The 17832-nt window shown below is 36.1% G+C and overlaps 2 protein-coding genes across 2 annotated transcripts in view; one reads left to right on the forward strand and one right to left on the reverse strand.

The window, feature by feature from the left end:
- Nucleotides 1-17832, forward strand: part of LOC134850967 (ADP-ribosylation factor-like protein 5B) — a 448774-nt gene that overhangs the window by 288080 nt on the left and 142862 nt on the right. The window lies entirely within an intron of this gene.
- Nucleotides 1049-6035, reverse strand: LOC134851091 (nose resistant to fluoxetine protein 6-like). The gene is made up of 6 exons (XM_063867014.1): nucleotides 5378-6035; nucleotides 4700-4843; nucleotides 4232-4429; nucleotides 3245-3754; nucleotides 2398-2573; nucleotides 1049-1826 (listed from the first exon to the last, which is right to left on the reverse strand). Exons 1-6 carry the CDS (start codon nucleotides 5925-5927, stop codon nucleotides 1185-1187), a joined length of 2220 nt encoding a protein of 739 aa, XP_063723084.1. The 5' UTR covers nucleotides 5928-6035; the 3' UTR covers nucleotides 1049-1184.

Genomic DNA, 17832 nt, shown 5'->3' on the forward strand with positions numbered 1-17832 from the left:
TGGGATATTGTTTTTTTTTCAAATTAACAAACAACTAAATAAACAAATTCAGTTGAATAATTTGATAGCTTTATCAATAATAACTTCCAACTGTTAAGCTTCTGCATTACACTTTTTGACGCGGTAACGACTAGGCCTATTACGGCAAAAACCCAAAGTTCGGATCTGACAATGAACAGTTTTTTTAACAAGACAAATTTTGAATTTAACACTGTTATTTTTATTTGAATTGGTTGACTGTTAATTAAGTATCGGAAATATTTTTTGATTAAAAAATTATAACTTGGTAATAATTGAGTTATTTAAGGGACCGAAATATTTTGAAATGCATTAAAATTCTGTCCAAAATGTTAGTTAACGAGAAACTACGCCGTGCGCTTATTTTTCGTTTCCTTGTTTGAAAGCTGGCACATAAAATGCTCATTAATTTCAAGGTACATACGCTAAAACCTGCATTGTGGCACTTCTGTGGCACAGAAGAAGCACCGGTTAGGAACAAATGCCTTTTTTTCAGGTATCTTTTGATTTCTGTGAACTGAAAATGTTAGCTATTAATTTTTTTAAATAATTTTGTTACGTTTCTGCTGTTTGTATACTTAATTTTGGGGCATTGTTTTGAAATACATTTATTTTTTGGACAAATACAGATTTTTTACCAGAGTTAACAAATAAATTGAAAACGAAACTCGCAACAAATATATATTTTTTTCATAATAAATTTTGAAATGGAAATCGCTAAATAAGTCCTTAAAAACTACTTTTTTACAACCATAAAAACTTTTTTCCGCTGAATTAGTATATAGTCGCTCTACTCGCCCGCTTAACTAGCTATTAATAGTACACAAAGTCAAACATTTACATCTGAACCTGCAAAATTCTGAGGGAAATTTTGTGATATCGATTGAATCACGGTTAAACGGGCTTATAAATTATATATCAGTCGAGTCCATTTGACGTTGGTTTGTGGTACTATATTTAGCAAAAAAGTGAAAACTTGAATTCATTAAAAATTTGAAATCTTTTCTCCTTTGTAGTAATAACCAAACAAAATAGAGATGATAAATATTTTTAAAATAGAAATAATGTATATTTATCCTGGCCAAAACTTTATTTCTTTTTAAAATGTAATGTTTCTTTCCAAATACAAAGATTGAAAAATTGGCAACAACTTGTGTTGTTGTCAACTAATGCGGTCTTTTCAGAATCAGCTTCTCCAGTTTGATGAAGGGTGCCTCTATTATACAACTGCAAACCAATGACAGACTATTGATACACAAAAGCAGCCCTGCACATGTTACAGTGTAGTTTATAGTAGTAAAGTGAAAATCTTGCTCAAAAGTCATCATATACATTTCCAAAAGCACCAGGTGTATAATATACGTAGTGTAGTTGACCCTTGCAAATGGGATCCAGAAATTGGAGGACAAAATATCATTTATGACTCCACCGTAACCCAATGTACATAACAAAATAAGGATACTAAGAAATATTCCCCACAGAAGTCGGAAAGTTGCGTTGTAAAAAGCGGCCGACCAAATACCCATGTGACCCCCATTAGCATATGGGTACAGACCATACAAGGAAACAATGCCACACAAAAAGCCAAAAGCCCAAACTGACTTGATCATTACTGCTCTCAAATAAACAGGAGTCCGGTCGAAGTACGCCTTTATTTGTTCACGTTGGTGCATGGCTACCCCGAGAATGAGACCAACTCCGTATGTCTGGAATCGGCAATAGGGTGCCAAGTACAGACGTTCCGCAGCCCAAATTGAGGTGGTGTTGAAGGTTACGAACATTTCTGGGTTCACAAGTGCACCGCCACCCTGAAACTCTCTATTGAAAATCTTGCCATGAATAGGAAGAGTGGAGCGAGGAGCTTCGGTTTTTCTTCTTTTTGCTCAGAAATAATTAGTTCATCGTCTTTTGTAAGAATAGCTTGCAAGAGATTAAGTAGAGGGTGCTAGACCATAGTACAATGAAGCCTTTTTGTTTCTCGTACTTTCTCTAAACTTCGTAAAACAGAAACATCCAATTTTTTTTATAGTTCTCTCCTTAGTTTATTGTAGGGAAAAATACACCAGGGACCTGCCTGTTAGCTTGTATGCCGATTAATATTCCCATATACTTGCTTGCAGTCAAGTTGTTCGGCATTTCAAGATAATTCCCCAAACTTGGATTGAACAGTGTGCGTTTCAAATCCCTTACGATGAACTTTAAAAAAAAATTATGAAAATCTAGTCTAAATTGTGTGTTAGAGACATTGCACAGTTCACTTGCGACACACCCACAGAGAGACACCCAATTACAGCTATAATTGCATAGCAATAGGTGAATATTTTTCCTCGCCACGCCCAGAATGGTCACTTACATCTATTGAAAACTATGACTACTAACCGTGTCTCCCGGAGGAGCTTTGTTAACAACTGACGCAATCAGCACCAGAAGAGAGTTGGCTGCTATCAATCCTGCTATGGACAGGTATCCCACTTTTTTGTTCACTTTGGCCGCAATGATGAACATCGGAGAGATGACGAAGAACTGCACGTCATTCGACACATACCACGTCCACCCTTTGAGAGTCAATTTAATGAGTAGTTTTTATGCATCATTAAGCAAAACTAAAAAAAGGTTCCAATTTCTTGTTTTGTTAAATATCGATTGAGCAAAATCAATATTGAGTTAAGTACGTCCCTTTTCCTTAGTGGACGTAGGACGTACTCAACTTTAGGAAATTTCATTTTCTTAAATGAAATTATCTTTTCTTATCATTAAAGATAACTGGTTGTTTAGCAAGTAGCACAGAATGTTCCGATCAAACTGATTTAAGAGAAGAATTTCTAAAATAAAGATACTTTTTGCAATTTTTTTTGTTCAAACTTCCGGTTATTTTTAGGTTCTGGAAATAGCAATTAAATTGGTAGAAAAATGGAAGCAAAAAGTAACCATAATTAAAATAACGTTGCTTAATTTAGACCCAAAAAAAATCAGGCCCAGTTTTTTTGACATTGGGATAACTTTTTGAGTTTTTTAGAATATCAATCACGGCCAATAGGGCTTTAATATGATATAACAACTTGACATCACACGAGCATTTACTAAGTTGGACTAAAAAGTTGATAAAAAAAGGACACTACGCCATAGTTACTTCCCACTCTTCGAGAGTGGCCGGAACAAAAAACTGAAAATTTGATCTAACTATTCGGATAAACAGTTTATGTTTTGTAATGACCTAATGCCTCACCTATACACGCTGTGGCAGGTTCGTATATGTTGTTGTAAAAGAAGGCAGTCGAGAGCCAGCCTGAACCGGAACACAGTTCCACCATAGATGTGGGTTGATAGTTCTGGTAAAAGGGACTGTAGAAAACTGGTGCCAATTGGGGATAGAAACCCACTACAAAAAGAATGGTCAGAAGCATAGTAGGCCATAGTCTTATGAGTCTATGGACGTAGAACATAGCCCAGAACATTGGGTTTCCGAACTTCGAGTTGCGAAGGGTGTCCATAGCTTTGAGGGACCCATGCATGACCAAGAATCCACTCATTACGAAAAATGAATCGACCGAAGTGGTTCCATTAACGATGGTCTGGAAAAGTAAGTTCTGCCCTCGCTCATATGCGTAGAGGAAGTTGTCGCAAACAAAGAAGATCTGCAGCAGAAGGGCGTGTCCAATGATTACCCAACCCAAACTGAGCACCCGAATGCCGTTCAATACTGGAAACTGCCTAGGACTCTTTTCTTTTGGAATTGCTAAAAAAAGATTAACAGATTGTTCAAGTAACCAACTATAGTAAAATATAATAAAAATTGTTTCCAAGTGAAGTCATTACACAAACGGAATTACAAATTAAGAAACCTTATACAAAAACAACAATTAATAGAGCGCCATAAGACTAGATTAAGCCTGTTATCAGGCAACTTAGGGTTTTATTCAAATAACCAACTGCACTGCAACTGAGTTGTTTTTTGAACAGTCAAATTTCAGCCAGAGTTATGCATCAGAAAAACTTACGGACCCCGCGCTCAAATTTCACAGAGTGGCAATTAACTTAACTGAGAATTTTCATTGACTGGATATCTTGGCTGCGATGAACTTTTTATAAAATTTATAGCCTTACCAAGCACTACATTTTAAAAAATCATATTTTCAAAAACCTCCAAAAAAGCTATCATACACTCATTCAATGTCAGCCCAAGTATGTTTCATCCGCAATCTCAAATACAAACACAAAATTTTAGTGAGGTTGGCGCAGAAATCAAAGCACTCCAAGAATCGTTCTGCTATAACTAGATTTGAAGTGTTCGAATCCAAGGGGATGATGTGGTCTTGTTTGATATCAGGTCCTTGATCCATTTCGCAACCATCTTGAACGCTCAGCTCTTGATTGTACCCACTGTCTTTCTTCATACCATTTTGATACATTCCTAAAATTAAGTGAACAATTTTTCGGAAGCGTTTGTTGCCTTTTGTAACAGATTAGTTTTTGAGATCGATACTCGTGTTTATGCCTGAAATTTTTCAAAAACAAAACTTCTCAATTTTGAAATTAATAACAGAATTCGAGTAATCCGAACACAATATCGGATACTAATTTTAGAGCTCGATACTAGTGTTTTTAATTTATAAGTTTCGAAAGAAGATTCTCAATTTTAAAAGTAAAAACACAAGATGAGTACTTCTATCACCATACCTACCGTATACTCTCTTTGAGATGCCCCAGGTGGTGGCGACTAGAATCAACACGCCAATGAGTCCGAACACCACAACAGCACTGATAAATCCCCCATTGGCCATCGGAGTCTCCCTTCCATACGCAGCTACGTAGTCCACTTGTATGCCTATAAACATTGCCACGTGATTTGGTAGCATTTCGATGTAATGGCGCAATTGCCTTTTTCCGCTTCTAAAAACTTAACTGTGTTTTTTGTTGCATTTCGTTTTCTCTTTTTTTTTCTTCGAATTATTTTTTTTTCAAATTTGATCTGAATGAACAAAAAATTAATGGTGAACTTTCTCCTTTTACACACCACCCTTCGAATTTTTACACGTATGACTATTGTTCGAGCAATAAATTCCGCAACTTAATAAACTTGACATTATGACTAGTTACTCCGAAACTAAATATCGACGTATTTTGCCTTGATATTCATACCCCCTTTAATACTAGGGGCGAAAATTGAATAGTTGAGCAATGTTCGAGGGCATGGTTTTTATTTATTGGATTTTAAAACTTATTTGCCATAATTAGCTCATCAGAGCTCAACTTTAACGCAAATGATCATTTTGCAAAAATTAGAATCACGGGAAAACTGAAATCAATGCGGGCAAATATGAACTTCCTTGATTTTATCAGCATTTATTTAAACTCTTACCCAAAGCAGGAAGCAGGATAGCGAAATATTCAGCCACTTGTGCATTGGAACAAGAGAGTGGCATGCATGTTCCAAGAGATAATGGGGTGCCGGTTTTGGTTCCGAATGACACAATGAATGGCCCACTGTCGGGGAAAGAGCTGTCTACTGCAGAAGGATCTGATTTGATGTTCACACATTCTTCAGGCTGACCTGCAAACACGACATGAAGAAGAGCGAATCCCGTGCCTGGGACTGCATAAGAGTCCCAAAACTTGAAGTTCTCCGAAACGTTGGCGGCCTTTCGAATAAACCGATTGTCTTTTTGACACTGCGTTCGTCCTAGTGAATCATTTTCTAAAAGTAGATTTTCATCCTGCTTGTTTTGCACGAGGTAACGTTGCAGATGCTTTAGAACTCTGGCTGACGAGAAGAGATCGTTAGTGGGTATTTCTAGGAAATTGTTGACTCTTTGGTGTGCGTTTTGAATCAAAAGTTTTGGATTGTTGATCTGTTGGAAAGAGTTTGGGATCAAAACTAAAAGAAACAAATTTGACCAACTAAGAGACATCGCTGTTCAAGCAAAAAAAATCAAGTATAAAATGTTTGAGATAACTCAAGCTATTGAGTTGTTGAGCTAATAGCATTTTGATCATGAAATATTAAATGTGTCATTTCTCAATCGTTCAACTTTATTTACTGTTTAATGTTTAATTAGCAACAGGACAACACCTACTTTCTGTAAAAAGTAGCTATTGTTGCAGTCAAACTTTGTTTCGTCCTCACAGAGCACATGACACCGGCATTCCGCTGCTCTTGCATTTGGATAACTCCTATATTTTAATAATTATTAATTGGAAAAACTGTCATGGTCAAAGTCCCACATTCCAACAAAAAGGTCGCGTCAGAAATAAATGAGATGTATAAAATCTTTAATCACGAGTCGAGGTGCTCGAATTAAGTTTCTATTTTAGAAGTCAAGCAAGCGCAGTTATTCGACTGAAATTTCGCGGTCGATAAGCAATTCTAAGTCGAGCACAAAGCTGGAATCTGCTCAGAAAAGATCTCCACCAGAAAGTTGCAATCAGCAACAATCATTTGAGGAGAGTTACTCTCCGGGAAACTAGAAGTTTCAGAGGAAATCTTTTATTTTTCAACATCTAAGGGCTCCTGCGTCAGTAAAAAGTATATCTTATCAAAATTTTTCTTTTAGATCACCAGTTTTAGTCCAGATTAGTGAGAATTTGATTTTGTTGCCGAAATTTTGCCTTTACTCCTTTCTTTAGTCTATTTTCAGTTCAAGCATCATCACAAAATTAAAACGCACACCTTATGATTTTTTTTTAAAACTCAGTCATGTCAGATGATAGTCGCAAAAGTCGAAACATAGGTCGAGCACAGTCGAAACACACCCGACTTGGGTCGAGAAAAATAAAACATAGGTCGATTACAGTTGAAACATACCCGACTTGGGTCGAGAAAAATAAAACATAGGTCGAGTACAGTTGAAACATACCCGAATTGGGTCAAGAAAAATAAAACATTGGTCGAGTACAGTTGAAACATACCCGATTTGGGTCGAGAAAAATAAAACATAGGTCGAGTACAGTCGAAAAACAGGTCGAGCACAGTCGAAAAACAAGCTGAGCACTGTCGAAACATAGGTCGAGCACAGTCGAAACATACCCGACTTGGGTGGAGAAAAATAAAACATAGGTCGAGTACATTTGAAACAAACCCGACTTGGGTCGAGAAAAAGAAAACGTAGGTCGAGTACAGTCGAAAAACAGGCTGAGCACTGTCGAAACATAGGTCGAGCACAGTCAAAAAACAGGCTGAGCACTGTCGAAACATAGGTCGAGCACAGTCGACGCATAGGTGGGGGGTAGGGGGTTATTGCATATTTGTTTCCACTCCCATGTTCATTGTGTGCGATGGCGTCACAGGGGATTAAATAAATGGAATAAATAGAAAAAGAATTTTATTTCAAACCAAAATGAATATCATTTTAGAGAACACAACGCGCAATTGCGAAAATACTAAGTACTGAATTGAACAATAAATCGATTTATTAAAGAGAAAACAAAATCAAATTTTTTATACAAACCAAATTTCTGATTCAAACGCGACAAGATTTTACTTTAATAATTTTCTCCTGTTTCATTATAATTGTTTGTTTGTTTAACAAATCGATTTTTTATGAACAAATGTTTCTCTTTGTCATCAACTTATTCTTTGTGTCCTGTAGAAGTTGTTTAAATGTGTATGTGTTTGGCCTTTTTTTCGGACATGATTTTTAGTTATTTTGAACAGGATTCAAAATTTTTCAAAAATTAGAGTGCTTGTTTTAAACGTTTCAGAGTTTGTTTGCCTAATTGCTAGGCTTGATTGCTAAAATACCGATTGCTAATTTTTTAAAAGGTACGATGTGAGTTAGAGGGCTGATGAATAATCCAAGCGGTATAATCCGATACACCTTCTGCAAGTCGTTCAAGTAGGTTGATACACCGTCACGATCAAGTGCTTGCGTTAAGAAGGCTTGTTGTTGACGGTTCGTTATTGCAAATTACTAAGTATTTTATGTAATAGAGCTCTTCGTTTGATTTTGAGAAAACTATTTCTACCTAGGTTTGAGTTTCGACTTTCAAAGAAAACGGAATATTTGTGCTTGGGGTGGTTTTTTTCCAGAACAGTTTCGGCGATCAAAATAAGGTTTTCACAAACAATTTTTTTACAAATATCAAACTCGAAACAAAGTTTTACCTCCGATATTTTTTCGCATTTAAGCGTGACGAAGTATCCCGCACAACAAAATCGTTCCAAATTGAATTGAGGCTGGCTAAGTGATCGTAATAATTTTCACACTTGATCTTTGATATTGTCCAAAACTTATAGTTTTTCAGTATTTTATTTTCCAGAAAAAATTCGATATGGCCAAGAGGCAGTCAAAACACTCCGGAATTTCTCGCGATAAACGTACGAGGAGTCTAGTTGTACACTTCATAGCGTGTGGGGCATGATTTCACAGAGTGGCACTTAACTAAACTGAGAATTTTTATTGACTGGATATCTTGGCTGCGATGAACTTTTTATAAAATTTATAGCCTTACAAAGCACTACATTTTAAAAAACCTTCAAAAAAGCTATCATACACTCATTCAATGTCAGTCCAAGTATGTTTCATCCGCAATCTCAAATACAAACACAAAATTTTAGTGAGGTTGGCGAAGAAATAAAAGCACTCCAAGAATCGTTCTGCTATAACTAGATTTGAAGTGTTCGAATCTAAGGTGATAATGCGGTCTTGTTTTATATCAGGTTCTTGAACCAATTCGCAACCATCTTGAACGCTCAGCTCTTGATTGTACCCACTGTCTTTCTTCATACCATTTTGATACATTCCTAAAATTAAGTGAACATTTTTTCGGAAGCGTTTGTTGCCTTTTATTACAGATTAATTTTTGAGATCGATACTCGTGTTTATGCCTAAAATTTTTGAAAAACGAAAAACTTCTCAATTTTGAAATTAATAACAGAATTCGAGTAATCCGAACACAATATCGGATACTAATTTTGGAGCTCGATACTAGTGTTTCTGTTTTATAAATTTCGAAAGAAGCTTCTCAATTTTGAAAGTAATATCACAAGATGAGTACTTCTATCACCATACCTACCGTATAATCTCTTTGAGATGCCCCAGGTGGTGGCGACTAGAATCAACACGCCAATGAGTCCGAACACCACAACAGCACTGATAAATCCCCCATTGGCCATCGGAGTCTCCCTTCCATACGCAACTACGTAGTCCACTTGTATGCCTATAAACATTGCCACGTGATTTGGTATTATTTAGATGTAATGGCGCAATTACCTTTTTCCGCTTCTAAAAACATAACTGCGTTTTTTGTTGCATTTCTTTTTCTCTTTTTTTTCTTCGAATTAATTTTTTTTTCAAATTTGATCTGAATAAACAAAAAATTAATGGTGACAATTTCTCCTTTTACACACCACCCTTCGAATTTTTACACGTATGACTATTGTTCGAAACTTAGGTCGAGCTCAGTCGAATCATAGGTTAAGTCACTATCGGATTTAGGGGGGATGGACGCCTCCCCCCTCAGGGATTCGACTCCCTGCCGACCCAAAGGGTCCCCCTTTGCCTTTGTACTATTTGGAGATATCCAATTTTGGCTGGCTGACCTCAAAACTTTTCTAAATGCGGCTTCGGCGCTAATATATACTAATTTTGAGGGGGGGGCGCGTGCTGAAAAAACGCGATTTTCTTGTCGAAATTTTCCAAAAAGTGCCGAATAACGCCTTTTTTGGCCTGCTTTTTTTTGAAAAAAAATTGCCTGCGGCGCAAAAAATTTGGTCCAAATGGGGTCTGTCTCTATACTGAATTACTGAATTGGAGGAGCTTATAAAATCAGTTTGTTCGACCTAATAAGTTCGACAAAATTTTCGAATTTTTCTTTTGAAAATCCTCAACGTTCGAGAAAATCCTAGATCCGCATCTGGGTCAAGTAAGTCAAAAATTAACTAGTTTTGGTAAAAAAAACTCAAAACATATATGAATAGAGTCGAAAAAGTTAACGATTCTTTGTTGGGTCGGGTCGAGAAAGTCGAAACATAACAAAATTTGGTCAAGAAAGTCATAACATACCGAAAGTTGGTCCAGAAATTCGAAACATACCAAAGTTTGACCGGGACAGTCGAAACATACCAATTTTTAGCAAAATAACATAAATCGAGCACCTCGACGAGGGATACACGCCCATACGTTCAAAGAGGAGGATCAAATCTATTCGCACAATGGATAATAATCTTCATGATTTTTTTTAATTGTAAGCAAAGCTTGCAACAACTTCTGATTTCTGAATTACTCACGGTCTGCTCAAAATCTGAATTTACTCAATTTTTAACGCCCTCTGAGCATTAATTTCCTCTCTCCTTCTTTTCCTTCGCCCATCCCCTTAAAAACACCCGCTACTACGTTCGCGGTCACACCTACTCACCCATCCTCACATTCGCTACTTTTAGACTTTTAGACCTGGGGGTAGGTAAGTAGGTGGGGAGGGGTGAGGGGGGGGGGGGGGGTAATTGCATATTTATTTCCACTCCCATGTACATTGTGTAATGGCGTCATAGGGGATTAAATAAATGGAATAAATAGAAGAATAAAAATTTTAATTAAAACCAAAATGAATATCATTTTAGAAAATGCAACGCGCAATTGCGATAATACTAAGTACTTGATTGAACAATAAATCGATTTATTAAAGCGAAAACAAAATTAAATTTTTTATACAAAACAAAGTTTTGATTCAAACGCTACAAGATTTTACTTTAATAATTTTCTGCTGTTTCATTATTATTGTTCATTTTCTCAACAAATCGATTTTTTGTGTACAAATGTTTCTATTTTTCATCAACTTATTTTCTGTATCCTGTAGAAGTTGTTTAAATGTGTTTGGCCTTCTTTCGGACATGATTTTTAGTTATTACGAACAGGATTCAAAATTTTTCAAAAATTAGAGTGCTTATTTTAAACGTTTCAGAGTTTGTTTGCCTAATTGCTAGGCTTGATTGCTAAAATACCAATCGCTAATTCTTTAAAAGGTACGATGTGAGTTCGAGGGCTGATGAATAATCCAAGCGGTATAATCCGATACACCTTCTGCAAGTCGTTAAAGTAGGTTGATCAAGTGCGTGCGTTAAGTAGGCTTGTTGTTGACGGTTCGTTAATGCAAATTAATAAGTATTTTATGTTATAGAGCTTTTCGTTTGATTTTGAGAAAACTATTTCTACCTAAGTTTGAGTTCCGACTTTCGAAGAAAATGGAATATTTGTGCTTGGGGTGGTTTTTTTCCAGAACATTTTCGGCGATCGAAATAAGATTTTCACAAACAATTTTTTACAAATATCAAATTCGAAACAAATTTTTACCTCCGATCATTTTTCGCATTTAAGCGTGACGAAGTATGCCGCACAACAAAATCGTTCCAAATTGAATTGAGGCTGGCTAAGTGATCGTAATAATTTTCACACTTGATCTTTGATATTGTCCAAAACTTATAGTTTTTCAGTATTTTATTTTCCAGAAAATATTCGATATGGCCAAGAGGCAGTCGAAACAATCCGGACATTGTCGCAATAAATGTACGAGGAGTCTAGTTGTACATAACATAGCGTGTGGGGGTACAAAAATTTTTGTGAAACGAGCAATTTTGTTTAAACTTAAACTCACATTGTCGTATAAAAATTTGAAAATTAAAAGCATAATATACAAGCATAGTCTTATTTTAATTTACGCAGAAGCAAAGTAGAGGTTCAGACCACTTGTGATACAACAAAATCATAAAAACACATAGTTCGTGAATCATAAAAACGCTCACATGTATGGAGGTACATAATTGTTATTTTTTTGAATTTGTCATGCCGATGCGGTACGATATGCCTTATTTCAAAAAGAGGACTTTGCCCAAAACCTCAGTTCATTCTCTACTCAATTAGGTGACAAGAATTTTTAATTTTTGAGATGGTAAATTTTCTCAAAAAAATAACCTTTCTCTTGAAAAAAAAGAGAAGCCGCTTCTAGACGGCCGCCGCTTCTCTCCATTGAAGTTTTATCTCAGATTTCATAGGGTAGTTTTTAAAAAGTTTCTAAAAAAACGGTCAACGTTCAAACGGTCAATATTTCTGAAATTAGACTTTTATTCTGCCGAAAAGCAGGTCGTGACCGGTGAAGTGATGAAGATTTCCACTCTCGGGTTTTTTGATCGAACATTTAATCTGAGAATTGGCACAACAACTTTTGCGTAGAGTCAAACAACTTCCAAAAAACTGTCCAATTTTCAAAACATTCACTTGTTTAGGGGCCATAACTTTTTTCTAAAAAAAACTGGGCTTAGAAAACTATGAAGTTAACTTTCCAACAACATGTTGGGTTGATTGAACGAATGATATTAGATTTGGCGAGAAGTCCAAAAAACGGTCAACAAATCAGACAGTTGAAAATTCCGAGAATCATAGCTATTTCTTTTTTAAAAAATGAGAGCAATCGCTCACGCTGAACAAAATCACCCAAAATGATATTTCGAATCCAGAAACCTCGTTTTGGCAGGTTACTTCTCGAGAAAAGTAAAACTTTTCAAAAACTCAAAAAAAATTGACTTTTCCAAGGGCCAAAATTTGTTTGTCAAAAAAAAATGGGAGTAATCGCATGTGGAGGGAAGCTTTTCAAATTCCTTATAATCCTTGAAACCAAAATCTCAGATTTGGCACGTTAGTTTTAGAGAAAACGAAAAAAAAAAGAAAAAATTCGGTCAAATAATCCGTTCACAGACGGTTTCGAAGGCTAAAGAAATAAGGGTAAAGCAAAAAAGCGGTAAAAGAGACCTTTTCGAAGGCTCACAGACCTTTTCGAAGGCTATAGAAAAAAGAGGAAAGCAAAAAATAAGTAAAGAGTTTTTGAGAGAAAAAAAATTAGAAATTTCCGAAGCAACTCAAAAAAATAAAATACCCATGCACTATCATAATACCTTTTTTTACACAGAGGCGAAGTTGCACTTCGCACACACAAGCAAAAATATGAACGGTAACGCTACTGGGAAAAACTGAATGAAGAAAACTTTGAGTCTACAAAACTTCTTAACTGACGCACGCCAATTATGAGTCATTATAATTGTTGAAGGACGCAGGCCAATTATGACGCATTAGCAGTGCAAGTCAATTTGAAAAAGAAGAATTTTACTAAATAACATGCCTCAATTTATAGAGCGGATGCATTTTAATTAGTATACGAAAAAGTTCATTGGAAACATCCAAACCTGTTCAGGTTCGAACCCTCTTATTCTGTTGCGGATATCCTTCCCTTTACGCTACAGATCTCCTTACCTTTACGGATCTCCTTACCTTTACGCTACAGATCCATGATACCTTGAAGCTAAAATGCTATTGGTAATAAAATAGTCTGTGTTAATATCTTTGACCTTGGCTGCACTTAATAGCTGATGATCACTTATAATTGAACACTAATATTTGAAATGAATTCTAATATATTGGCTGTACTTAATAGCTGGTGAACACTTATATTTGACCAAACTTTCCAAATGAACGTTAATATTTGCGCCTAAAGTTGGAAAACAGAGTACATACTATCACACAAGCTTCGCATGTGTAATCAAACAGGAACTCTAGGCAGGTCCCCCTGAAACTACCCTGTAGTAATTAGCCACCAGAAGTGGTTAAATTTAGATTATGAAATTGAGCAAGCCATCTGAAGAGCATGAAATGAGAGTCCTTTTATATGTATGTAATTAATGTTCTTCTGTGACTCAATATTATTAACTTTGGAAATCTTTTTAGTCTGCTGCAGAATACGCTAACAATTCATAAAAAACCACACTTTGACCTCGTAATGGTTATTTGTTGGATTGCATATTAACAACAGAGAGGCGAAGCGGAGCTTAGCACACTTTGGGATTCAACACAAACATAGAAATAAATAAGTCGAAAAATTATATGTTGAAAAAACAATTAAGTGGACCAACGTTTTTGTATGTCTAGATACAAAACAAGTAGGGGCCACCAAAAGCTGAAGGTATGTGTTTGATACTGACTGAATTTTCTATAGTTATTCGGCATGAAACATGTGATTTCAAAAACACAAGCGAGAACACGACCAAATGAGCAATAATATACTTTCAAGTTATGAGAATGAGATATCAACGTTTTAAAATGAGTTGCGCTTACAAAGATTTATTCGCAAACAATTCAACAATTTAGACAATTGTTTTCCAGCTGTAAGACGAAAAGATGTTGGTAAAATTTTCTGGATAATTGCCTTGCATGGCCAACTCTGCACCTAACAATTTATGATTTCTGCCAGAGAAAACTGTATGAAAAACAACAATTGACCCATACATGTGCGTTCAAGCCGATATTTCTGCCTCTTGAACTTATTTTAACTCATTTTGCATGTTTGACGCGAGTAAACAATCATCCCCATTCCCATGACGATTACCTCTTACCTTGATTGTTTCCAGCTCGTCCAGGATGTCAAGTTTGGTTAGGGCGAGTGCAGTGAATCCATTGATCATGCACGAGTACTTGAGCAACATGCAGTCCAGCCAGCCACAGCGTCTCGGACGTCCTGAAATGAAACAGAACTCGGGTCTTATGCGTTAAACGGCCCAAAAATCAAAATTGAAGCAATATGAAAACTTAAACTGATCCTGATTGGCTAATATTAGCCAATCAAATTCAAGCAACTAGGTCAGCCATTTTGATTGATACTGAGATTAATCCTGATTGGCTCGTATAATATGTAATAACTGAAGTAATTGTATGTTGATTACGTGTTTTCAATTTGAAATAAAATTTCTGACTATTTTCCTAATTTTGGGCCGCTTAACGCATAAGACCCCAGAACTTAAATTCAACTTCTATGTGCCAAAATGTTTGTTCCGACCACGTCACGAAGTGACTGGAAAGAACTAACCAAATTATAGTTGCGTCAAACAAAGCTCACCTAAACTTTTTTGTTACTTCTTTGTTACTACCTTAACATCAACTACGTACGTCCTTTTACGCGTACACTCATGTCGGGACTTAATCATGAGATTTAAGGGGTGAGATGTGACTAACTTTAGTGTGGCGAAACGGGTTAGTGGAAAAATGTGAGGACAGTTGCAGATACATTGGCAAAGCGAAGAGCATGTGAACTAGCCGAATGTTATGTCACTGCTTATATAAATAAGATAAGAGTTTTGTGATTTGAGTGAAGCTTGCAGACTTTAACTGTTAAAAAATTGTTACAGCTTCTGTAACATTTAGGTATTTTCGGCTGGTTTATATTGTATCTGGTTGAATTTTCGACTCAATTATATACCACCAGACGCATGATATGCCCCTTAAAGAAAATGGACAAAACATGATATGCCCCTTAAAGAAAATGGGACAAAACATGAAAGTTGGAGGCCAACCATGATCTGAGCCCGTTGCTTGAGGGCGAGGCAACATAAGCCCAGACCATAGAATCAACGATAGCCCGCAGCTGTGCACGTTGCACCGAAAGTTCCGACCACAATATAACTAAGTTCACTACCCTTCGATAATGGATGTTTTTTCTTTTTTTTTCTCAAAACTTGTATCGCTTTTAAGGGGTATGCGATGAGAAAACTATAAAAACTCGTAGAAAGTAAGTGAATTAGACATAAAAGACACATTTATTTTCAAAAATGAATGACAAACAATAGATGACAAAAAACAATAATTTATATTTAAAAAACATATATTTTCAAGAAAAAGCTAAATGAAGCTTCCAAAACCAGTTTTCCTTTAGTTTTCTTGGACATACTTGTAAACACAGAGACAAAACTGCACTTCGCAAACACTAGTGAGAACACGACCAAAAACCAGCTTTATAAAACAAATTAAAAATAGAATTAAGTCTCGAACTAGTAAAACTTTGCTACGTATGGGCTTCGAGCCTACGACCTCGAAAATTAGAGTCTCACGCCCTGCCCTCTCGGCCACGAACACTTAACAACCGGCAAACACTAGTCACCAACAAAGCAGCTACATATGCTAATAAATTGCCAATGCTATGCAGCAAAAGTGGCAACAAACACAAATAGACACAGCTTCGCATGTAAACTTTTAGATTATGAAAAACTGAAGGCATACACTCTAACTTTGTATGTAAAAAATTCGAGAAAAAAAATCAAAAACATGGGTCAAATATTCCCCCCCCCCCCCCCCGCAAAAATATGGGGCAAATACTCCCCCACACACTTTTATGAAGGTTATAGACAGAGGGGTGAAATAAGAAGATACTCTACGGAAGTCTGCAGGCTCAGGGAGACTAGGCGGTCTTTCAATTGATGCCCCATTTTGAAAATCAGTAAAAGTTTGAGAAAAACTAAAATTTTTCCAATGAATTTGGAGATAATTTTCCATGAAAAAAAATCCAATAAACCGATTAGTAAACATACAATCAACAAGAAAAGTGCGGATGCGAGTGTTCAAATTATGTTTCCCTTGAAACGACCCAAAATTAGGCGATTAATCCGATAAAAATAGGCCGAAATAATTTTGGTCGAGGAATCTTTTAAAGCGAAGCAATAAAAACTAAGAAGGAAATGCGAAGTCAAGACAATTAAAACTACAAACTGTAGGAGAAAATCAAACACTAAAAGTAATACTCAAGAAAGATGCGCGCAGAAAAAAACGATTTCAAGTTTTACTAGTTCGAGACTTATTAGAAATAAGTCTCGAACTAGTAAAACTTTGCTACGTATGGGCTTCGAGCCTACGACCTCGAAAATTAGAGTCTCACGTTCTGCCCTCTCGGCCACGAACACTTAACAACCGGCAAACACTAGTCACCAACAAAGCAGCTACATATGCTAATAAATTGCCAATGCTATGCAGCAAAAGTGGCAACAAATACAAATAGACACAGCTTCGCATGTAAACCTTTAGATTATGAAAAACTGAAGGCATACACTAACTTTGTATGTAAAAAATTCGAGAAAAAAAATCAAAAACATGGGTCAAATATTCCCCCCCCCCCGCAAAAATATGGGGCAAATACTCCCCCACACACTTTTATGAAGGTTATAGACAGAGGGGTGAAATAAGAAGATACTCTACGGAAGTCTGCAGGCTCAGGGAGACTAGGCGGTCTTTCAATTGATGCCCCATTTTGAAAATCAGTAAAAGTTTGAGAAAAACTAAAATTTTTCCAATGAATTTGGAGATAAGTTTCCATAAAAAAAAATCCAATAAACCGATTAGTAAACATACAATCAACAAGAAAAGTGCGGATGCGAGTGTTCAAATTATGTTTCCCTTGAAACGACCCAAAATTAGGCGATTAATCCGATAAAAATAGGCCGAAATAATTTTGGTCGAGGAATCTTTTAAAGCGAAACAATAAAAACTAAGAAGGAAATGCGAAGTCAAGACAATTAAAACTACAAATTGTAGGGGAAAATCAAACCCTAAAAGTAATACTCAAGAAAAATGCGCGCAGAAAAAAACAATTTCAAGATTTGACAACCAAGTCGACAACAGATAAGCAGACCTATAATTGGCCTACAATTTTATTTGAAACAGATTATTTCCCGTTAGAAAAAAAACAGGTCCTGGGTCAGATTCGAAACCAAGACCTTTGCCGTCTCAGCATATTCGTTACCTTCAGGCTGTTGACTGGGAACGCATAGACGTTTGAATTCATTATGAACCGAAATTACAAGTGATTCTGTTAGACAAGTTGTTAACCCGAAAAAAGTATATATTCCAGTTTGACAACGCTTGCTAATTGCAAGCGTAATAACAGTGGCTTGAGAGACATCCAACCAACAGAGAGAAAATCAGCGAGAAAAGTGAATTAGCATAGAGCGAAGAAATTAATGCAAAAATAATTATGAAGACATTTTACAAAACAAAGTTATGCAAATTCAATTCA

Source organism: Symsagittifera roscoffensis, chromosome 7 (genome assembly GCF_963678635.1).
Source record: "Symsagittifera roscoffensis chromosome 7, txSymRosc1.1, whole genome shotgun sequence".
Classification (NCBI taxonomy): Eukaryota; Metazoa; Xenacoelomorpha; order Acoela; family Convolutidae; genus Symsagittifera; species Symsagittifera roscoffensis.

Coding starts and splice junctions, on each gene's coding strand:
- LOC134851091 (XM_063867014.1), bottom strand. CDS start 5,927: ATGTCTCTTAGTTGGTCAAATTTGTTTCTTTTAGTTTTGATCCCAAAC. Junction 4,844..5,377: donor TATCCTGCTTCCTGCTTTGG/GTAAGAGTTTAA, acceptor CAATGTTTATAG/GCATACAAGTGGACTACGTA. Junction 2,574..3,244: donor ACCTGCCACAGCGTGTATAG/GTGAGGCATTAG, acceptor TGACTCTCAAAG/GGTGGACGTGGTATGTGTCG.